Genomic DNA, 25227 nt, shown 5'->3' with positions numbered 1-25227 from the left:
ATGCATCTTGTCTGTTTCTCTTTTGTTCTTTCCTTTTTGCGCCCACGCCAAAGGCTACCTTAAGATGTTTCTTATTCCTCCCGGAGCTAGACATGTGATCGTCCAAGAACATGAGGCCTCGCCTCAAATTCTTGGTAAGTGTGACGTCACCACGCTAGCGAGTGGATCGTGACCCATTCTCTCACTTATTTACCAGGCTAATCGGAACATGTGTGAAAATGAAAAATGATCATACACTTTGCATGAAGGCCTTGAATAATTGATGGATTCCCACTCTTGCTCTACATGCATGTACATCTTTAAATGCAATTAAAGAGACTCTTGGGAAATGCAATTGGCACCAGCAAAAACAAACAAACAAACAAACAACTTTGCGATTGAAATAACATCAGCATATTTAATAGTATCAATACTTTTTAATTATACATACTTGACTGCAAAGTAATTGCTATCATGGCTTGGTCAAACACAGTTTAACTCATTGTCTGCCTTTGATGGGACGAGATGTCCAATACATTTGATGTTGGAAGGTTGGCACCGAATGAACAAACTCTTACTTCAAATGGATTAGATGTCTACAAGTGATAATTTAAATTCATGGATGAATCAAATCAGTCATGTGGTTCAGAGACAACTGACTGTGATCATACACTTAACAAGTAGGTGCTACAATGCTCACATGAAGCTTCGAGAAATGAACCCTTTCTCAAACCAATTGGCTCAAGTGGTTCAATGCCTTTTCATTGAAAAGTGTAATGAAACGGCGAACCGTTAAATATGGATCCTAAGACAGACAAAGAAGTTTTTAGTATCAATTACAAAACAAGGTTTAAGGGAGCACGCCAGAACACAAGAGAAAAATACAAACAAAAAGAGGCACAAACCGAGTTGGCGAGAGAATCAAGGGAAAGGCAACGATGGCCAGAAAAAAAACAAAAAAAAGCAAAGTGATAATCAATAGTACCGTAAGTAGGCAGGAGACATGAGATGATGCACATTAACGGTAAGTAAGCAACCAAGTAATAGTTCGATACTCGCAGTTGGTGACATGAGTCTTTAAAAAATGAGCGCTCCTAATGCGCAAGAGGTGTGTCGCTCGGCCACACTCCTCCAGCTGAATCAGGTGCTGAAATGAAAATAAGGTTTGAGGCTACGTCTACACTAGGACAGATAATTTTCCCCAGGGTATTTTGCCGACTGTTTTTATACCTATCCACACTTACGTTTAAGATGCGTTTAAGGACCCCCCCGCGCTTCTGCAAGGTACGCCTGCATTTGCGCAAAATAAGCATGCGTAGAAAGGAGCATCCTTATATGTTACGTCACCGTCCGCACAGTTTACGTCTGAACCGGAAACTCATTACTCGCCGGCGGGAAATATCGAAGTTAGTACACCCTCTAGACGGTTCTTATTTTGTGATCACTGTTTTTTTTTTTTTTTTTTTTTTTTAAATGTGAACGCAATTAAACACACTACGCAGAAGCGAGAGTAAAGGGAGAGCACACTCGGCTTTTACGATCAATCGCTGAGTTGTGATTAGGGATGGGAATCGAGAACCGGTTCTCTATAGACCCTACCCACGTGACGTCACAACTCCGTCCTCCTGACTGGTACCGCCCAATTGTCCGTCAACACATCGTGTTTACCTGTTACGGCTACGTACATTCCTCCTATTTACGGCGTGTTTTTCTGCTCGTTAACATTAATAATCAAAATGGTGAAGGCGTGTGTGGCGGTCGGTTGCAATAACAGAGAAGATAGACGGAGAGACTTGAAGTTCCACCGGATTCCGAGAGACCCGGAGAGGAGAGAGCGAGATGTGCTGCTGCAATTCGACGAGAAAACTGGGCTCCAAACGATTACCACAGATTATGTAGTAGTCATTTTATATCTGGTAAGATGCATTTAATATATATTTAGAGGGTTTTGGGCTGACAACCACAATTAAGATCATTGCTAGGCTAATCGCCGACAACATACACGTATGTATGTAGTGAGAGTGCTATCGCTAAACCATATAAACATTAAAAGCCCTAGCTCCATTGACAAATGACATGAAATACATTAGACTTCACAGTGGATGTTAGCAAGAACAAAATATTTTGAATTGAAAATTTCGTAACTCACCTTTCCAAGCACAAGATAGATTCCTGCCGAATTTTCGTGGACGAGGACCTGTTTCACCCAACCAGCAAGGAAGTATTTATAAGCCTCCAAGCTCTTAAAGTTTTTCAAACTTTCGTGAGAATAGGCTGATTTTGTGTGGACAAGATAGTTGTACATATCAGGGTAGCTAGCAGATGTCAGGCAAATACGGCGGAGACAGCGGGTCGAAAAACATCGATTTAGGCATCAAATATGGATCTGGCGAATGGATAAACTGAAGCTTTTCCACATAACGCCTTTTATGCAACGCATCAAGTGAGTTTACGGCATCCGAAAGCACCGGGTCTTCCATGAAATGCATTATAAGTTGCTCGATCAATTGAGACCATTGATAATACAGACACAAAATGATGGACAAGGGGGCGGAACAATACAGCGATCACGTGATTTTGTGACGTCGGTGGGTAGGGTCTATAGGAACCGTTTGCGTGCGTTTCAATTTGATGGAATCATTTGGTAATTTATTCAACGATTCTCTTACAGATTCCTAGCAGTATGGTTTACATCGCGTAATTTATGTATGTTTCATACTTCAATTCAGCAAGTTAAGCCTAGGCATTTTACACACATTCAATTCAGCAAGTAAGACTGCATGAATATACAAATAGTGACCACTCACCATATTTAAGCTTGAGACAGCTGTCACCCAGTGTTTCTACATTGATTTCCACAGGCCAGGTCATTATTAACGAAACTACTCAAATAAATGGTGATTTTTTTTCCCAAAAAGTCTATTAATTGGTCTATTGTATTACTCGTCGAATACTCTATCAGAAAAATATAACATATATGCATCTAAAATAATCTTAAACGAATTTTAATGCTCATTTCGGTGGGTAGTCCACCAGTCAGTGTTTTTTTCGGAATAATTTATATTTGGTGGGTCGTAGGGCCAATCTGACTACTGATTTCACACAAAAATACATACCTTTGCATCCGATGGTGGTATTTTTATGTTGCTACATCAAACGGAAGTGGATGTTCCAAATTACTTCCCGAAATGCACCTGACGACTACAGCCAATCAGCGTATTTTTGCATGTAATTTGAGATAGGATGGTCCCATTGGTCCCAAACCACTTTTATTCTACTCAGTATCAAAAGGCCTTTCCATAGAGTACCCCAACTGTGTCTAGGAAGTTAACAAGTCCAAGTTAACAGAGGATTGTGCTAAAATTCCTCTTATATTGTATGAGATCCAACCGTCCTTATGTAATTACACCAACCCAATTAAAAACTTGTTAATATTTGGAACAACGAAAGAGATACTCTGCCCCTGCTGTCTGGACTAGCTGAACACTTTCTGTGTGTGCAGGCTTTCTCCACCCCACCTAAGAGGGTGTTCTCCACTGCTGGAGACACCATAAGTCCAGAAAGATAACGTATCCTACCTGAAAAAGCAGACATACTTATTTTTCTATTTTGCACATTTGCACTACGCATTGATCTGTTGTATTTGACAATCTTTATCATTATTTTTGAGTGCTATCAGTTCATACGTCCTTTCAAAAAGGAGGATTTTTTATTTCTATTAGAAAAATGTTTCAGTAAAATGTTACACATTCTTGTCTATATGCCACAGTTACATATTGCCACAGTTAACACATGCTTTAGGCCTCTTTTGACCTCGTTGTGAATTTGTAAGGTTGTGACTTCTGATGAAACAAACTAGATGCCAATCAAAATGTTTGTTCTTCTTGTTCCCCAAATTAGAATCGATAAGAGAATCGATAAAGAATCAAATCGTTACGCAATATCGCTAATGAAGTCAGAATCGTAAAAATCCTATCAATTCCCATCCCTAGTTGTGACTGAAATAAATCTTTAGAAAACAACAAAAGCCTGACATCGTTACTTGGGATGTTACAATCAATGCTCAGTTGCGGTCTCACCACTTGGAAAATAACAAATAAAAACATATGGTGTGGCGCTGCACATATTTCCTGGAAGCCGCAACCAGGAATGCTTGTGAATAACAGTGGCGATCCTGGACGTGGTGACAGTTTTGACAGGCAGACATGTCATGAAAAAAATTTCCACTTATAGAGACATAATCTAAAAACAATCGGAACTCACACTGTATGATTTTTCAATAGTTTATTTGTAATTTACTGAGGTTAATAAGTACAGTATTTGTACCCCTGAGAAAATCGGTGCTAATATTTAGTTCAGAAGCCTTTGTTTGCAATTACATAGGTCAGGCGCTTTTTGTAGTTCTTCACCAGATTTTCACATATTGAAACAGGGGTTTTGGCCAGGGCCGGAGTGGGACTCATTTTCGGCCCTGGAATTTCATGCCTCAGACCGGCCCACTCATTTAAAATAATGTCATTATGCATACACGTGTTAAGTTCAGTGTTCTCTAAAGCCGTGTACTGTAATTCTGTGTATATAAAATATGTATAATATGTAATATAAATGTGTATGCATATGTAAACTATGCAGGTCAATTGCATCTAACATTTATCTATCACTTTCAAATGTGTAGTTTGATTGCAATCTAACTTTGGATAAATAAATGAGCCACTATTATCATTTGGGCATAAAATGTGACCATATTAGAATTGAAGCTTGCTTGTTCACACTATTACAACGCCTCACCTGTTTTTTCAACACTGACAGCATCAATGGCAGCAATCCCATCCTCACCACTTCCCCCTATGTCTGCCACTGACATTAAATCACATATTAAAGAAATAGTAAATTTTGAACATAACAACAATGCATTCTGATCAATTCAAGTCAGCTTTATGGCACTTTAAAAATGCCACGTAATTGATTATATTAATTCTAATTCTCACTCACTGAACAACATGGCAATCCTACCTTCCAGCTCTGCACCTGTGGTGTGTTCATTATGGCTAATGCTTGCTGCTACATATCCCTTGTGAGGTGCTACAAGAAGCCAAAGTTTCCACAATTACATATTGTCGTATCACACGGTGCAAGTTGCATTTTATTCGCCATCTGGCCTTACCACTTTCGTTGTAATCCTCTGTAGTTTGAGGCAGCGAGGTCGTTGCATGAAAAAAATTAGCTATTTTTGCGCATTTTGCCGATTCTTTCACGAGTGCTTTTCTCTTTTTAATTCTTATTTTTTCAGCACCACCCTTGCTCTTTTTATCCATCCGAGCACCGAGATAGCAGCTAATTTGGCTCAATACAGACTACAATTAGGGGGCGCAGCTGCATGCTGTATTTTTCGTCTGCACACGTGAGGATGCGTCTGGAAAATATATATATATATATATATATACTGTATATATTTTTATTTTTTATTTTTTAAGACGGCCCACAGGGACAGCGGTAACAGAACGTAAGTTATACTCACTGACACTGTCATAAATAAATACCAAACCAAAAATTATAACAGTGTAAATTTTTTTTTTTTTAATAAAACCCGGACCGGCCCATCTGGCCGGCCGGCCCATCGGGAATCGTCCAGAAGCTCCCGATTAGTCACTCCGGGCCTGGTGTTTTGGCCCGTTCCATTACACAAATCTTCTCTAGATCTGTCAGGGTTAGGTGCTGTCGTTGAGAAACACAAAGTTTCAGCTCCATCCAAAGATTTTTATTGGATTGAGGTCTGGCTAGGGCACTCCAGAACCTTGATATGCTTTTAACACAGCCACTCCTTGGTCATCTTGGCTGTGTGCTTTGGATCATTGTCATGTTGGAAGATCCAGGCACAACACATTTTCAAGTGTCTGACTGAGGGAAGGAGTCCAAACCTGTCCGCAAGGGCCACTGTAGGTCCGGGTTTTTGTTCCTACCAATCGAGCACAGACAGTTTAACCAATGAAGTTTGTGCTAAAACAAGCAGCGCCTGACTGTAATCAACTGATTACACTTGTGAGACACCAGATTGGTGAATAGATGTCATTTTGTTTTGTAGGAATGAAATCCAGCACCCACTGCGGCCCTATGTGGAATAGTTTGGACACCACTGCCGTAAAGTATTAGGTTTCCACCCCATACTTCACAGTGGTGATGGTGTTCTAGGGATTGTACTCATCCTTTTTTCTCTACACACGATGAGTAAAGTTTGCACCTTATATGGTCTCATCCGACCACGTCTTTCTCCCATGACCCCTCTGCATCATTCAGATGGTCCTTGGCAAACTTTAGATGGACCTTCACATTTACTAGCTTCAAAAGGGGAACCTTCTGAGCAATTCATAATTTTAAACTCTTGCACCATAGTGTTCTACTGACAGTAGCCTTTGAAACTGTGCATCCAGCTCTCTTCAGGTCACTGACCAGGTCCTGCTGTGAAGTTCTCGGCTGAGACCTCACTTTTCTCATTTTTGAGTTATGCTCCACAAGGAGAGATTTTGGAGCCCCAGATTATCAGTCATGTTTAGCCTTTTCCATTTTCTAACAATTGCTTCAACTGTTGATGTATTCTCACCAGGCTGCTTTTCAATTGTCCCATAGCCTTGTCTAGCTTTTGTGGAGCTTAACATTTTTGCCCATGGTAGCAGTTGGATTATGACAGACTGTGGGGTGCACAGGTGACAATATTGAGCTCAAACAGGTATTGGTTTGGTGGTTACTCATGGGGTGAAGGTGGACTTTTTTTTAAGGTAGACTGACAACTATTTGAGTGTCATAAGTACTGCATATTCTCAGGGGTACAAATACTTATGAACCCCAGTAAATTACAAATAAATAATTTTTAAAAAACCATACAATGTGATTGTTTGGATTTTTTTTCCCAGATTATGTCTCTGGGAATGTATCTATGATTGAAATTTCAGACCTCTACTTATTTTCTAAGTGGGTGCAAATATTTCTGCTCCTCACTGTATTTATAAGTATATATATCTACATTATATAAAATCATTATTGTATTTTAACACTGTCAATGTTAACAAATGAGTTAACCTTGATGACGAACTTACAAAACTATAACAACAACAAAAATTACAATAAGTCAGTCTTAGAAATAGGTAAAAGCTGTAAAAACACGCCCCTGGCAGCTATAATTTCCTTTATGTAATTTGCATATCAGGCTCTGATTTAATTGTGACCAAGCCAAAACATCTTATGTATCTTCTCACATTCTGTCAAACAAGAGACTGATGAAATGTCGTGTGCACCCCAGGCTTTCACAATTGCCCCTTTATTTCCTATTCCCTCGGGAAATAATCTTGATTAAAATCCGGCGCAGCGGCGACTGATTGCGCCGCGACAGTTTGGTTTCAACATCAGAAGGGATCTCACAGAATACCAAAATATGTATTAGCGTAGCCTTGAGATGAGATGTTGACAGACACGCTGCTTTTAGCGGTATGGTGTCACGCTTTGGCTTGGAGGAATGTGATTTTTTTTTCAGGCAGGTACAACTTTTTTTTTACTATTAAAGTACTCAATATTGCTCACCGCTCAGGTTGGAATTGCACTGCGGGTCACAATCGTGTTAATCAATTAACTTCGGACGTACCAGTTTTATCAATGGAACATAATCATCCACTTTTACATTAGACTTAATAGTGAAAAAATCTGTTGAGTTCGATTTTCATGCTGAATAAAAGCAAAAATAGCATGCGGATTCTGAAATTGCATTCAGTTTTATCTCTAGCGCGTCAAGCTTACCTACTCACAATGTTGTTACTACATGCACACATGTAGTCATATACATTGTCAAACGTAATAGTAATAAACTTTGCAGTATACACGCAGCTGTGTCCATTGTCGTATTTATGCTATATATACATGTTATACTGTATAATGCGCCACACATTTCACTGTAACAGCACAAGCGAGAATTTTTACAGCACAAACGTAACACATACAAACATTTCGCTGTAGATGGGAGGCTGCATGACATCATCACTACAAATTAAACGTTGAATACAAAACCGTTTTAGTAAAAACAAAAATTAACGCACGAACGATTGACACCATTTTTAGGCGGTTTAGATCAAAATGCGGAGCTTGTTGAACTGAGATTGACCTATAAAAGATTGTAAATAACTAAAAAATGATAGCTGCACAGACAAAGCTACACTGCACAAACCTGCACTAACGTAGCAAAAACGGTATAATATATATATATATAATTTTTATATAAATTTGCATCTGATGGGGGGCCGACTTAATGAAGGTGTCTGGCTGTCCTCCAGACTTATAGACTAGGAAAACTGTGTATGAAATATTCCAATCTATTTTTTTTTTCTTTTAAGAAAAAGGGGACTCATTAGTTACAAAAATTAACATGATTAAAAAAAAAAATCCACACTCAAAAATTTGTTAAGAACAGCTAACTCAACAAAAAAATCTCATTTTCAATTTTATATTGAATTGTGTGCACACTGTCAATACCACATTAATGGGATATGGACTTCTATGTACCATATTTTCATAATACTTAATGGTGTCGGCACTTCACTATGCCATTAAGTATTGTCTGCCATTGACGAGATAGACGTCCAATCCATATTTACCGGGAGGGGCGTTGTTGTTCTGGGCACTTTCTTTGCACTCTCTGATTATATTGCATGTCACGTAAATCAAGCCTTGACTCCATTGCAATGCTTTGGCATGACATCGTTGTAAGTAGTTTCTCAATGTGGTACTCCCATAACACATTAGAGTAGTCTGGCCATCTGTGTGATTGATTTCTAATCATTGATTGATGAAAAATTACGGATTGCAGCAATCAAGAACCAAGCAACGGGCCACTACATCCTTAACGGCAAAGGAGAGGAGGTCAAGTCCAGGAACTTTATCGATCTGGGTGTGGAATGGCACTACATGGTAGAGGAAGATGTGGAGACGCTACACACAGATGGACCGCTACATAATCCGGTGGTGGTTCTGGTAAGAAGGAATACACTTATTCAATTTGTGACTGATTAGCATATTGATTATTGATTAGGGTCTTCACTACAATCAGTATGTATTGAGATCTGTATCAGTATTTTTTAATTTTTTGTTGCTTTATGTATTTATATTTTTATCATTTTGTTTATTTTCTTCATGCTCAAATCAAGTAGAACACAGATATCAAACTCACCTGGGGCCCGATCCGGCCTGCTGTGTCATTTTGTGAATCTAAATTCTCACAAAAATTAAATTAATCAGATATTTGGCCTAGCAGCCAAAGTAATAGGGTGGTAGGTGGGTCCCACAGTTTTTCCCTATGGCGTGGCTCCTGGGGCGTGGCCTCCCCTCTGCCTGGGCTGCCGGCCGTGGGAGTGGGTGGAGGTCGGGGCTCCGATCTTGCGTCTCCCTGAGGCGGCTCCTCGGCGTTCTCCTGCCTCTGCCTTCCGCTCTCTTCTCTGACTGGGTATCCGCCCTGTGCTCCGCCCGGTGTATCGGCGGGGTGTTGCCTGCTACGGTGGGGGACCCTGCTCTGCCCCGGGCTTGGTGGGCTGCTGGGGTTCCTGTGGCGTGCCGTGCCAGTTGGAGGGCAGGGTCGGCAAAACAACGGCCACATAGAGATGTTCCCGAGAAGCGACAGTTGTTATCTAAAGGTTCAGTCCTTTTGAAAGCTGTGGTGGAGAGGGCCGGGCGGAAGGCGTGCCGGGGTGCTGTCTTGGGATCATCCCTCTGGGGCAGGTTTGGGCTATCAACTTGTTATCCTGGTTGGGTCAGGGTCTTCTCCGATGCTTTTTGTCCTGGAGTGCCCGGGAGAACTGATTGCGAGAGTTGGTGAGTCAATCTTGCTCATGACATACACGATGGGCTTCTGTGATAAGATGGTGTTGTGGATCTTTTATGCTCTCTATTCTGCTTCTTTTCAATAAACTATGGGGTAAGTGCTATTTATTTTATATTAAGCGTGTTAGAGTAATACAAACAGTCCTACAGTAAATATGAGAAATAATACTATTCCCTGATTGATTATATTTCGTGTGTTAGAGTAATGCAAACAGTTAGACAGTGCCTACGAGAAACGGTACCATCTCCTTCGTCCTGACCCCACCGGAGAGTTGATGACGTTTTTTCTTCGCTTATCAGGCGAGGGCTGATAAGCCGGTCAGCTTTACTGTGTCAAATGGCATGTAGTATCATCTCCCTAACTGCTTTACTATAAGAAATATGTTAGACTAATGTAGACAGTTATATGGTGTCTGTGAGAAAGGTACCTATTCCCTTCAACACACACAGACACCAGCAGTCTCATGCTAAATAATTTCATAAATTAAGAACCATGAAAGTATTAGGTATGTGTTGGTTACTGGTTTGAAGGTTTATCATGGTCTGTAAGCAAAACCACACAATTTTGGCACACTGGTAATGAGTTAAGGGAAATGTAAAGAAGCCTGGTTATTGGTACAAAACACTTTCGGTTGGCGCTAGGCCATGAAATGACGAAAACCTGCTCAAAAACCCCCATTTGAAATTCAGGTTCCTGAATCTAAATGGTTCTAAGAAATTGCCGTCATGTCAAAAACAAAGAAAATTACTGCACTAATGTAATTTTACACTATTTGGCACTCCAATCTCGCTTTCTTTCATGTCTACCTACATTCTCCATCCGAAACAATGTATCAGCAAATACCCACTTTTTTCTCAGCAATGCTGGGTGTGATGTCACAACCATAATTGATGATCATGTGTAGCTTCCTCGTGCTGCGCTAGGTAGTATATATTGACAGAATGACAGAGCAGTTCAACATTCACATTGGAACAACAGATTAGAAGTACAGATGTCCGAATCCGAAACTCGTGTATCGGTGTTGGCAACCGATCTGGCTATTTTTAGAGTATCGGACAGCGTTGGATCTGATCAAGTAGCCGCATGTTTTTAGTACCATCGTGCGTTTCGGTTGCTATAAATCATATCACTAGGCAATAAGAGTGTAAAGGTATTTGTATTTGTCCTGTACTGTCACTGTACAGGCATCACGGTTCAGTGCACACAGTCAGACGGCGAATACATTTAAGTAAAAAAAAATATATATATATATATATAAGTCTATGTCAGAGTTGGTCTGTTTTTTATTCCAGGGAGCAGTAGAGGTAATGCGCCTAAACCAGTGTTGTTTTCGCCAATGAACACTTTTTTTCATGACAATGATGATACAATAACGACCTAAGAACATTTTTTGGCAGACATAAACATAACGACACAAATACCAGTTTTCGTCTAACGAGACGAGAACTACAATAGTTTCTGTCTCATGTTCACAATGTGTTCTGACACTTGTGTAGTTAGCCTGCATCGTCGCAGTGTCTGTTTGTTTCACTCGTGATGCGCTGCACCCTACACCCACCCCCGACTCACCAGTGTCGCCTCCAGTCATTCCAGCTTGCCCACATGCTAAGATTTGCTTTATTTCATGGCCAGAGAGAATATACAATGTTGTCTTAGCCTTCAAAGGTCTTTGCTGACTGATCATCACAGACTAAATGTAATTCGTAGCATTAGCATAGCAAATGCGTTTGTGTTAGCTTTAGGCTAATGCTAACAGCGAACATCCTTTTAAACTCTTTCTCTCTTTTTAAAATTTTTTACACACAGTTTGTGGCGTCCAGGTGGGTATAATTCATTGAAAATAATGTACTGTTTTCCTGCTGAGTGTGTAGCGTTGTCCTTGTAGACGCTACAATATGTGCTCGTCTTTTACTGTTCATTCGAAATAGTTGGATAACTTTATTTATTTATTTATTTTTTAATTTTACAGATGAAAACAGTTTTAGTAAACGTCGAGTAAAACTACACCAGATTAGTGTTGTTTTTTTTCAACAAAAACTAGACACATTTTGAGATGACTAAAATATGACAAAGACTAATAAGTATTATCGTCCAAAAGATTAAGACCAAGACGAAAATTAAAAGGGCTGCCAAAAACAACACTGGCCTAAACCAACAACTGACGTTACAGGAAAAAGACAAACCAAAACAGAAATAGAAAAAGTTATCATTGATCACTACTGGGAAAGTTATGGCAAATGTACAGAGTGTGAACTATCAAATGAAATATTACTAACACTTTTTGAAGTGTATTTATATTTTCAAATCAGGATTTTTTTTTTTTTTTTTGCTCTAGCCCTAGGCAGTGGTCATTGAAACACTACTTATTTATTTTTGTAATTAAACATTGAAAATGATAGTACAGTATCTTATTTTTATAAAAAAGTGACCAAGCTCGCGAGTGCTACCAAACTTTAACTGTTACCTCAGTCGATTCCTATAAAAAAGGGTGTGTTGTTTTTGCACATAAACTGAATCAAGGGATGTTAGAACAATAAAAACACATTCACAAGTTTGATATTTTCTTCTATTTATTTTTCCACTTTAACAAGAGCTGCTTTTTATTTTTAGCAAATAGAATAACTTAACTTTAAAATGCTGTGATAAAGAAGACTTTTTTTTTGTTTACCTTGTTGTACCAAATTCGTACTGAACCGTTACCAGTACTATACCGTTCCAATCCATTCTAGGCAAATATGTCCGCTGAGTGATATAGACTACTGCTCTTTAGAGATTAAAGATAGTAACAGAGCATTGTGTAATATACTTGAGGAGGTCCCAGTTGAGTTTGGTTTGATTAGAATTTTTATTTTTTATTTATTTATATATATTTTTCTGATATAAAAATATAGGTATCGGATCAGCATCAGATCCGTATGGGCAAACATATCTTGACAAAAATCGGATCTGATCGGAAGTTTTTAAAAAAAATCAGCATCGGGACATCCCTACATCCTACATCCCTAGAATGCCTATAGATAGTATGTTACCAGACAGCAAAAATCTACAGCTCAATCCAGGCATGAGGCCTAATAAGTATCTATTTTCATTATTAAGCCTTTTCTGTCACTTTTGATGGCTTTGTGTCCAAAAAATGGTCTGCTATTATTTTAAAATCACATGTTGTAGCTTTTCATAGCACCTTAAAATCACCATCACCATAATTGAGAACAAGGGTTCAAAACCTCGCCTGGCTCTGCATTAAATTGTCATGACATTCTCAGCAGGCCTCCAGGGTTTGAATGACCTGTCATGATAAGGCTGTAATTGTATCCCAGTGGAGGTAACCCGGGGGTGTACTATGGACTCATAATGATAGACGGGAGACTTAAATTGGATGGAAATTGCTCATACAGTGCGACTTGGAATACGTTGAAAAGAAAAGAAAACCCATGATCTTTTTTGCTACTTTCAGTGTCACTCTTTTTAATTTATAATTCAGATGAGACACAGTGCAATTTGTCCGTCCAAATCACAGGGGGTATTGTTGGAAATAGTACAACTGAGGGGAATCTGAATACAGTTGTGAGCTTCTTTACCAAATATTAAATACAAGCGAAAAAAAAGTATTGTTTTATAAGTTTTGGGCCAGAACATAAATAAACACCTGCGTATTTTTTTGTTTTGTTTTGTATTTAAGATGACATTTTTGGTCCAAGTTTTTGTCCAATTAAATCTGTAACACTTTTTCATAACTATCCGTCATAACTAGTTAATATATCATTACTAAACTGTAAATGAATGATTTATTGTTGACTTGTTAATTGTTTAACGGTTTGTTAAGCATTTATTATGATGCCTTATAGATAGTTAGCATGTGTGTTTCTATGCATTAAACAAAATGTTCAACATTTCATCTGTGATGTTTCTTTAGTAAAGTATCGCACACATAAATGCCTATGGGGCGGAACAATTTAGAGGTGCAAAAAATGTTACCATAAATGTTCCTGAAAAAAATACAGCTTCCATTTTTTTTTCTTTGGAATGATGCTTTTGTGTTTTTTAGTAGTGAAACCCAAGTTGCGGATTGTCATGCCTTCATTTAAGTTTTGCTAGGATTTTGCCCTAGTGTTTCATGTCCATGTGATTAACGATTGATTTCACCTGTTGTGGCCTGCTCCTTGTGTCTTGACCAATCTGCTACCTCTTGTATCAACCACCTGTGTCTCATTCTCTCGTTATCCCATGCTTCTATTTAAGTTCCCCATGTGCTGTCTGTTTTTGTTCAGTCATTGTCAATCCATATGTCTATCCAAACGTCAGTTTCGTCAACGTTCTTGCTCTTGTTATTCCTGGATCCCTGCTTTTGTAAGTTTTGATACCTTGTGTTTGGTCCCCTTGGTTTTTGTTTGTACATTTTTGTTGTTGTTGTTAACTAGCAATAAACATTTTTGAGTTTTCCTCCACCTTGCCGCGCCTCCCCGTTTCCCCTGCATTTGGGTCCACCTTGCCCACTCATGACAGCGGATATCTTAAAGTAAAAGGGTGATATTTATTTATTCTTATTATTAAGCTTTTGTAAAAGACTTTCCAACCTGTTTTTTTGCCATGTAACATTTTGTAAATTAAAACACAAAACTATATTATATAAGTATGTATAGGCTATACTGTATGTATGTACAGTGGGGAGAACAAGTATTTGATACACTGCCGATTTTGCTGGTTTTCCCACTTCCAAAGCATGTAGAGGTCTGTAATTTGTATCATAAGTTCTCTTCAACTGTGAGGGACGGAATCTAATACAAAAAACCAGAAAGTCATGGTGTATGATTTTTAAATAATAAATTTGCATTTAATTGCATGAAATAAGTATTTGATACATCACAAAAATCAAACTTAATACTTGGTACAGAAACCTTTGTTTGCTATTACAGATACCAAACGTTTCCTGTAGTCCTTGACAAGGTTTGCACACACTGCAGCAGGGATTTTGGCCCACTCCTCTATGCAGATCTTCTCCAGAGCCTTCAGGTTTCGGGGCTGCTGCCGGGCAACACGGACTTTCAGCTCCCTCCATAGATTTTCTATCGGGTTAAGATCTGGTGACTGGCTAGGCCACTCCAGGACCTTAAGATGCTTCTTACGGAGCCACTCTTTAGTTACCTTGACTGTGTGCTTTGGGTCGTTGTCATGCTGGAAGACCCAGCCACGACCCATCTTCAGGGCTCTCACTGAAGGAAGGAGGTTGTCAGCCAAGATCTGGCAATACATAGCCCCATCCATCCTCCCCTCAATACGGTGCAGTCGTCCTGTACTCTTGGCCGAGAAGCAGCCCCAAAAAATGATGTTTCCTCCTCCATGTTTCACGGTTGGGATGGTGTTCTTGGGGTTGTACTCATCCTTCTTTTTCCTCCAAACACGACAAGCCGAGTTTAGACCAAAAAGTTAAATTTTGGTCTCATCCGACCACATGACCTTCTCCCATTGCTCCTCTGGATCATCTAGATGGTCAGTGGCAAACTTCAAACGTGTCTGGACATGCACTGGCTTCAGCAGCGGGACCTTGCGTGCGCTGTAGGATTTTAATCCATGACGGCGTAATGTGTTTCCGATGGTTTTCTTCGAGACTGTGGTTCCAGCTCTCTTCAGGTCTTTGACCAGGTCCTGCCGTGTAGTTCTGGGCTGATCCCTCACCTTCCTCATGATCAGTGATGCCCCACGAGGGGAGATCTTGCATGGAGCCCTAGAACGAGGCAGATTGACCGTCAACTTGAACTTCTTCCATTTTCTAATAATCGCTCCAACAGGTGTTACCTTCTCACCAAGCTGCTTGCTTATTTTCCTGTAGCCAATCCCAGCCTTGTGCAGGTCTATTATTTTATCCCTGATGTCCTTACACAGCTCTTTGGTCTTGGCCATTGTGGATAGGTTGGAGTTTGTTTGTTTGAGCATGTGAACAGTTGTCTTTTATACAGGTAACAAGTTCAAACAGGTGCAGTTACTTCCGGTAATGAGTGGAGAACAGGAGGGGTTCTTAAAAAAGAACTAAGAGCCGAAATATTTACTAGTTGCTAATGTATCAAATACTTATTTCATGCAGTTAAATACAAATTTATTATTTAAAAATTATACAATGTGATTTTCTGGATTTTTGTATTAGATTCCATCCCTCACAGTTGAAGAGAACTTATGATACAAATTACAGACCTCTACATGACTTGCAAGTGGGAAAACCAGCAAAATCGGTAGTGTATCAAATACTTGTTCTCCCCACTGTACAAACAGGAAGGATTGTATATACTCAAGACTTTGTTATGTACCCTATGTTGGCAGTAATGGGGGCCAAACGTTTTCTGTAACTCTTCACAAGCTTTTCACACACTGTTGCTAGTATTTTGGCCCATTCCTCCATGATCTCCTCTAGACTCCCTCCACTGATTTTCTATGGGGTTGAGATCTAGAGACTGGCTAGGCCACTCCAGGACCTTGAAATGCTTCTTACAAAGCCACTCCTTTGTTGCCCTGGCTGTGTCTTTGGGATCATTGTCATGCTGAAAGACCAAGCCACGTCTCATCTTCAATGCCCTTACTGATGGAAGGAGATTTTCACTCAAAATCTCTCGATACATGGCCCCATTCATACTTTCCTTTACACAGATCAGTCGTCCTGGTCCCTTTGCAGAAAAACAGCCAGAAAGCGTGATGTTTCCACCCCCATGCTTCACAGTGGGTATGGTGTTCTTTGGATGTAATTCAGTATTCTTTCCCCTCCAAACACGAGAACCTGTGTTTCTACCAAAAGTTCTATTTTGGTTTCATCTGACCATAACACATTTTCCCAGTCCTGTTCTGGATCCACCAAATGCTCTCTAGCAAACCGCAGACGGGCCTGGACGTGTACTTTCTTCAGCAGGGGGACACATCTGGCAGCGCAGGATTTGAGTCCCTGGCGGCGCATTATGTTACTGATAGCCTTTATTACTGTGGTCCCAGCTCTCTGTAGGTCATTCACTATGTCCCCCCCGTGTGGTTTTGGGATTTTTGCTCACCGTTCTTGTTATCATTTTGATGCCACGGGGTGAGATCTTGCATGGAGCCCCAGATCGAGGGAGATTATCAGTGGTCTTGTATGTCTTCCATTTTCTAATAATTGCTCCCACAGCTGATTTCTTTACACCAAGCGTTTCACCTATTGCAGATTCAGTCTTGCCAGCCTGGTGCAGGTCTACAATTTTGTCTCTGGTGTCCTTCGACAGGTTTTTGGTCTTGGCCATAGTGGAGTTTGGAGTGTGACTGACTGAGATTGTGGACAGGTGTCTTTTATACCGATAATGAGTTAAAACAGGTCCCATTAATACAGGTAACAAGTGAAGCCTTGTTAGATCTCGTTAGAAGAAGTTAGACCTCTTTGACAGCCAGAAATCTTGCTTGTTTGTAGGTGACCAAATACTTATTTTCCACTCTAATTTGGAAATAAAATCTTTAAAAATCAAACAATGTGATTTTCTGTTTTTTTTCTCCACATTCTGTCTCTCATGGTTGAGGTTTACCCATGTTGACAATTAAAGGCCTCTCTAATCTTTTCAAGTAGGAGAACTTGCACAATTGGTGGTTGACTAAATACTTATTTGCCCCACTGTATATAGGAGTGGGGACCTCTTGGTATCTCACGAAATGATAAGATTTGCGATTCAAAGCTCACGATAACGATGATCTGACGATATGATTATCGATACATTGGTCAGACAATCATTCTAGAATATTCTACAAACAACTAATAAACAGAAAAAACAAGCTTCTACTGTGACTTGGATTGATTTGATCACTAGTACACGTCCAATCCATTAGAACTGAGAGGATGACAGCGATTCATTCGCTGCCATCCATTCCAATTCAAACGGATTGAACGTCTATGGCCGGTAGTGGCAGCCAATGTCAGGCAATGAGGTAATTTTGGGCCATTTAAGGTCATTTACCTGTTAATTTTCAGTTACTTCCTGTTGATTTTGGGGTATTTTATGGGTCACTTCCTGTTTATTTTGAGTTACAAAACAGGAAGTGACCTGTTTATTTTGATTTACAGAACAGGAAGTGACCTGGGAATCACCCAAATGAATAGGCAGTGACTCAAACTCAACAGGAAATGACCTGTAAATGCCCTAAAATGAACAACAAGTGACCTGTAAATGCCCTGAAAATCAGAAAGAATGACTGTGAATGCTCTGATTTCGAAAACGAACATTCCCAGTCTAAATGGATTGGGTGTCGAGCACCATCAATGCAGCCTTTTATTTATTTCTTTTTTGACATTGACACCGTTTTAAAACGATATCTCGATTCTTGGCAGTAGCATATCGATAACCTTTTGGGATACAAAGTATCACGATATATCACCATTTTGATATTTTGTCACACCCCTATATACAGTATATATATATATATATATATATATATATATATATATATATATATTAGGGCTGTTAAAAGATTATTTTTTTTAATCGAGTTAATTACAGCTTAAAAATTAATTAATCATAATTAATCGCAATTCAAACCATCTCTAAAATATGCCATATTTTTCTGTAAATTATTGTTGGAATGGAAAGATAAGACGGATATATACATTCAACATACTGTGCATAAGTACTGTGTTTGTTTATTGTAACAATAAATCCACAAGACGGCATTAACATTAACATTCTTTCTGTGAAAGGGATCCATGGACAGAAAGACTTTTAATTCATAAAAGATGAATGTGAGTACAAGTTATAGTTTTTTTGATAGTTTGTATATTGTGACTAAATATTGCCATCTCGTGTATTTTTTTTTAGCTAAACTAAATGTTTGAATAGTGTATTATTTTGCATAGCTATTTTGATTGGGAATGCCTGATCTCTTTGCATTGAGCGCTTTTCTTTTTGTGAACATTATTTTATTTTTGAGAGATAGGAATATTATTTTTGTTGTGCTTTCACTAAATGATACTGTAGCGATTTAAAGGTTCTTAACTGCCCAAATGCATGATGGGAATTTGTGCAACCATGAGTCACAGTGGTTCCTGCAAAGGATATATCTTCTCTGCGTTGAGTACATGTCATGGTGTTAAGTAAAAGACCTTTTGTTATACTTCCCTATGTTGCTTGCCACAATAGTAATAGCAATTGTGGAACAGGTGCTACAGCGTAACCCATTAAATAGTGCGGCTCCAATAAATGTCTGCGTTACCAATTCATCCTGCTAAAAAATTGGTAGTGCTTTGGACCCCATTTGTTCGGTGAATCATGTTGGCTCACTGTCGTCAGATGGCTCGGTTCGTCTTATTACCTCCTGAGGAAGACGACGACGAACACATGAACTTTTTGAGTTTTTTTTTATTCTTTTATGAACAAAACAAAAGCATGTGGGGAAGTAGCACTCGGGCCTGCCAGCTAACTACGCACTTTCTCTACTCTCTCGCTCCTTCTCTCGCTTGACCACTTTCATCCTCACTGCTCAATCTGACAATGCCGGTCACATTGAAAATAACAGCGGCCCCCTTGGCGGGTGCCGGTAACATCTGCATCCACTCCACTTGCTTGTCTGCCCTTAGCTCTCAATATACTTCAAACGGCGCCATTGTAGTCTGTCCGCGGCAATGCTTGAGTGGGTCGTTCCGCGCATGCGTTAATTGCGTTAAATATTTTAACGTGATTAATTTAAAAAATTAATTACCGCCCGTTAACGCGTTAATTTTGACAGCCCTAATATATATCACAGTATATAGATATAGATATATACATACATACATACAGTATGTGGTACAGCTTTTGTACTTTTTGAAACGAAATCCACCGTTAGTTCGCTGCGTGCGTGCGTGCGTGTGTTTGTGAATAGCTCCTCTTGATGTGGGCGGCCCCCTGCTTGAAGGAGTTGCGTAGTGTATGGCTGAGGTGACCCGCCAATAATGATGATATCTATGTTAAACCAATCACATCTCCATTTTTCTGCGGTCTGTCGGTGCCAAGTAAAAACTAGGTGAGAGGTTGAAATCCTCACTTTTGAGTAATGTTAACTTAATGTCAATTACAGGTAGTCCCCGGGTTACGAAAGAGTTCGGTTCCTACGCTGGTGACGTAACCTGAATTTCCGCGTAACTCAGATTGAAACCTTTAGGTAGCCATTAAAAAAAAAAAAAAAATCTTAAAATAACTGTCCAAAAACATTTATATTACATCATTGTACCGTCCTCGCCAAGAGTTTGGAGCTAAGTCCTAGCTAGACAGCAAGGTAAGCTCCTAAATTATGATGTTAGACGTCCGTGTTGTTTGCTGACTTAATTCAGCTGCTCATGACATCAACACTTGGAGAATGAAACTAAAATAAAAATGAAATCAGGTTCATCTTCAATAACAGTGGCTCAAATTTGCGTTTATGACTGGCTGATGGTACAGCAATACCAATCTACACAAACGATATTTGACAACAATTGAAAACTCACAATAAGCAGTAAAAAAGGTGTTATATACAGGCATTTTTGATGGACAGTACAATGACGTGTAATGCATGTTATTGGATAGTTATTTTGATATTTGGGGGAGATTAGGGGTACTTAAAGGGTTAATTCCCTTTAATTGACTTAGTGTCAGCATAGGAACGTAACTGGTCCGTAACCCGGGGACTAACTGTACTTGTAGTTGCAATAAAAATTATTTGCGGGTGTGGAAAGTAACAAATTACATTTACTGTTATTACTGTAACTACCTTTTTTGTGTGTAACTTGTAATTTAAAAATGAGAATCTAATTTTACTATTAAGTAAGTTTTTTTTTTTTCTTTTTTGTTCCATTTACTCTCTTCCAAGCAAGCAAAAACAACAAACTAATAAAGTTCGCATAATTCCCAATAATTTAGGATATTTCCTAGCAATAGAAATTATCCGAATGTACTTGGGATGAATAGATCTTAAAAATATAACTAATTAAAAGAAACTGTTTTTATGTCTTACTTTACCCCATCTAAAGTGCAAACTGAGACAGACTAGAAAAATTTAAGGGGTAAAGTGAACCAATAAGGCTTTCCATCTTAATTTCAAACATCATAACAGCAAATGTTGTGAAAGTTAGAATCCTAACAGGTAGCTTGACAAGACGTCAGTTCAGAATGAATGTCAGAATAATAACAGCATCATGGGGTTTGGTCGATTAAATACATCTTTAAACTCCTGAACGCAACTCAATACCTACTACACCATAATCGAATATCATCATACATAATAACATAATGTGACAAAATTACCCATGGCCAGATCTAGGGTTCCTGGATCACTTCTTTCATTTTCAGAATTCTTTTCATCAGGCAAGTGGGACAAGGACATCAATCTCCTCAGAACTGCAACTCCAATTTTCTTTTTCTTTTTTATTTTTGGGGGGTTGGTCATTTCATGGCAACTTTACCTTTTCCCAACCAATTTCTGACTGGGACCATGTGGCACATCTGAGTCAGCTGACCAGGCTTATGAAGGTGCGCCATGTGCAGTGGATGGATTAGTATGTAGCAACACAGGCTAACATCATCACATGGTTTTATATGTCGTTAGTTCATCAACATGTGTGATAAAATATTTTCAAGCTAAAGCAATTTGCTTTGGCACAACAGCTGATTAAGTTGACAGAGGGAACATTTACATGCAAAAAATATATTTTTGTGGGTAAAAAAAACATGTTTCCCACAGTAGGAGGAGGATCCTCATGGACAAAGTGAATTGTGAGGGAACATCATGGTTGCATGATCACAAATGCGCTCCCTCACTTAGATACCAAGGGGTGACTCACATCACCCTATGTCTCCAATTACCCCGGTTTCCCTCCTCAATTGCATTTTAAAACACTCCTGTTACGAAGTTTAAAAAACATAAATAAATGAAAAGAGTCAGAGTGAAATCTTTGTTTATTTATCTGTAAATTAAGTCTTACTTCAGAACATAAAATTTGCTCGTTGTGTCATTAGTATATGTCTTAACATCAGCCTTTTCAACTCATTTTTCATTTAGTCTTTTGATATCAAACAGCAGTCTATGCTTTGAAGTACAGTACTTCTGGTGACTTTTCAAGGTACGAATGAGGTGACAAATTCTATGATAGGATAATGAATGTGCGCACTTGATCACAGTTCAGTCATTGGCAATACACTTTTATTCAAACATGACAAAGAACTTGAGGAGAATTTTCAGTTTCACCTTCAAAGTGGATTAATTAAAGATTGCTTGATTATGAGACAAAAAAAAAAAACACAAGTTCATATTTGTTGAGCAAAGAATGAGTTCTAATACTCAATAATAATAACTTTTTAAGTGCTAATGATGGTGATGGACGTCCAATTATGAGGCATTCAATCCTCTTTCTGCTGTAAATTTAAATGAGATTATGACTAGTAGACGTCAATGAACACTTGTTTATCGGCTTCCAGCCCTCCTTGTTCAATTGGATTGGTCTAAAGCTTTCAATGGCAACCTACGACTTTGAATGGCGTACCGCAAGCAACTCGTCACTTCCGCTCTTTAATATTCATGACGTTAGCTACTGTTTCTAAGGGGAGGACACGCCACCATTTGTCCCCAATAGGAAACGAATGGAAGTCGTGTACGAAGGAGATGTTTACAGAGCTAAACCTAACAATTCTCTAAAATAAGGATGTGTCTGCTGCCAAATTCACTTGCAAAGATGTGTAAGAACATAAAAATTGTTCAGTTAAAGAGATGGCTTGAGTGTCGAGGGTTAAAAAAAGACCAAAAAAAAAGAGCCGACCTCAGCATAGCCTTAGCTTTTTTATCGACACCTTTTTCTTACGCGACTGAAATTGATATTCTCCTTTTTCAACAAGCTATCCTTTACCACCAGCCCTGTCTTTCTTATATATTATATCCTCTGGTTAGAGGTCCCACGTCTGTGACCGTTCTTGGGGGTAATTTATATTGTTAGTTGTGTGTAGCGATCGCAAATGCTACTCAGTGACAGCCAACAAACACTTTTAATGTTTTCATTGATAACACATGTTAATTATACAAATTATTAACACTTCCCCCTTACTAAAGTTTTTTTTTTTTTTTTTTTTAACAACAGAAAAGGTAACAGAAGCAGTCAGATATCATTTTAATTCTTTTTAGGTCATTCATTGTCAGACAGAGGCAGCACGGAGCAACGTCACGCTAAAAAATAAGTTAAAAATATCAAAATGGCTTACCTCTTTGTCCTCTGAAAGACCATGCGAACCCAACAAAATGTTTACTGCATATGAAATGTGAATGGATTCACCGAGCTTTCGTTAAAATTCCGCGCAAGTTGATTCAATCTTCACATTTTTTCCTCCGAGTTTTTGGTTTCGGGAAACGTATGAAGAAAACATCCATCCAACTGTGTTTCTAATAACATGTTTTAGTAAAAGAAAACAGTTGTGGTTTATTAGAGCCTACAAGTATTTAAGTCCGAGGATCCCTTTAATACAAACCAGAAAGGTGATTACACTTTTGGGGTGAGGCGGTCAAAGGTCACAGGGCCAATTTGAATTTGTATGTGTCCAAGATACAACAATTCAAGAAAATTTGGGGCCTGTTTTTTTTTTTTTTTTTTTTTTTTTTTGTGAGTCACCTGTATTTTCAATAGGAAAAGGAGCAGGTAATTCAATTTTGGGGTGATAAGATCCAAGATCACAGAGGTCAGGAATATAGTTGTTTTCAACAAGATAACTCGTGTGAGCTTAAGCAGCCGAATTCAATTTCCGTGAACTTAGACCTCATTACACCAACATTGAATCTTCCATTTCATATTACAAACATAAGTCACACAGTAAAAGTGAGCCTTTTGTGATAATAGGTCCCTATATGTGGCTTCCTAACACTGTTCCTCTTCATATCCGCCAGATCATACCAAAAGACAATGATACGCGCTCCACTCTGATGTATAAGTACACCATCCATGAAGATTCGGTGCCCGTTAACAACAACAACGTTATCCAGGAAGACTCATACGAGTGGGCGCTCAAAAGCTGGTCTCCGTGCTCGAAGCCCTGCGCTGGAGGTAAAGGACGCATCTACGAGATGATGCATTCATTTGCACTTCACCCAGTGCTTAGTACTAGATTTTAAATCATGAGTTTTCTAACAGAACCTTGCTTTTTCTTTTTTTTTTTTTTTTTTTTTTGATTGCTTTAGGCTATCAGTACACCAAGTACGGATGTCGGAAGAAGGGTGACACCAAGATGGTCCACAGAGGCTACTGTGATGTCAGCAAGAAGCCCAAGCCTATTCGCCGCATGTGCAACCTGCAGGACTGCACACAGCCCCAGTAAGTGGTGTCAACACACATGTTGTTAGGAAAGCTGATAAAGTCATGTGATACTGTGTAGCCCAAAAACTTATTGTTATGCTCCCACCAAAAATTGATGTATCATTTTAAAAAGTTGTCACTGTTTGAAAAAAAAGGACCAACAGGTTGCAACCAAAATTTTCCAATAGTGTCAATGTTAGCTTACTGACTGCCACTGAAGGAGCTAGACATCCAATTCACTTTGTCTGGATTGGACATCTATTGTAGTGACATCATTGGCACTGAAACCAGAGTATTCATAGCCAATCTTCTGGGCATTTGCAGGTGACTTCCTGTTCATTTTAGGGTATTTTCAGGTTACTTCCTGTTGATTTTGAGGCACTTCCTACTCATTTGGGGACATTCTTGAGTCACTTCCTCTTCAGTAACCCTAAATCAACATGAAGTGACCTGTAAATGCCCCCAAATTCACTGGAGGTGACCCGTAAATGTCCCAAAAGAAAAAAAGGAAGTGACCGAAAATCAGCAAAAAATGATATGAAATGCCCCAAAATGAACCCATTTGGCTGCCACTGACGGCCATAGGCGTCCAATCCGCTTGAAGTGGGAAGCGGCTTGGACATCTACTAGTTATCAACTCATTCCTATTCACGGCAGAAGGATGAAAAGGGCTTGTTTTTCTGTTTATTAGTTGTATTGTTGAATATCGTCGAATGATTTCCTGACCCATGTTTCGATGATTGTTGTATCACCATATCGTGAGATCGTTATCGTGAATTTTGTACCACAAATAATATTATATCGTGTGGTACGCAGACGTTTCCACCCACAATTAACATGAGGTCATAAGCATTTACTAGGACTTCAGTCACCGTTAAATGACCAGTCTTGAGTGTTATAATACTAGTAGTAGTAGACTAGTAGGGCAGTAGAAGTAGTCATCATGATCATAGTTTTAATAGTACCATGTTCGTACTAGCAGTGGGATCTTTTAGGGTATTCTATGCCTTCAGAGAGGGACTAAAGAAATTCTGAACTTTAAAAAAAAAGTACTTTGCATTAAATGAGTATTGCATTGAAAAAATGTATTTTTCAAAAATAAATTTTATTTATA

At 39.0% G+C, this 25227-nt stretch overlaps 1 protein-coding gene across 2 annotated transcripts in view; it reads left to right on the top strand.

The window, feature by feature from the left end:
* adamts3 (ADAM metallopeptidase with thrombospondin type 1 motif, 3) overlaps positions 1 to 25227 on the top strand; it is a 278467-nt gene that overhangs the window by 231220 nt on the left and 22020 nt on the right. The window contains exons 16-19 of one of the 2 annotated variants that reach the window (XM_057832048.1): positions 54 to 134; positions 8828 to 8991; positions 23708 to 23864; positions 23999 to 24131. In XM_057832048.1, the coding sequence (XP_057688031.1) occupies positions 54 to 134; positions 8828 to 8991; positions 23708 to 23864; positions 23999 to 24131 (535 nt within the window). The remainder of the gene's footprint in view (positions 1 to 53; positions 135 to 8827; positions 8992 to 23707; positions 23865 to 23998; positions 24132 to 25227) is intronic. The other variant, XM_057832049.1, reaches the window with a different exon arrangement.

This window comes from Corythoichthys intestinalis, chromosome 3 (assembly GCF_030265065.1).
Source record: "Corythoichthys intestinalis isolate RoL2023-P3 chromosome 3, ASM3026506v1, whole genome shotgun sequence".
In the NCBI taxonomy this organism is placed as follows: Eukaryota; Metazoa; Chordata; class Actinopteri; order Syngnathiformes; family Syngnathidae; genus Corythoichthys; species Corythoichthys intestinalis.
The sequence above is the reverse complement of the archived record's forward strand: the minus strand, read 5'-3'. Positions and strand labels throughout refer to the sequence as shown.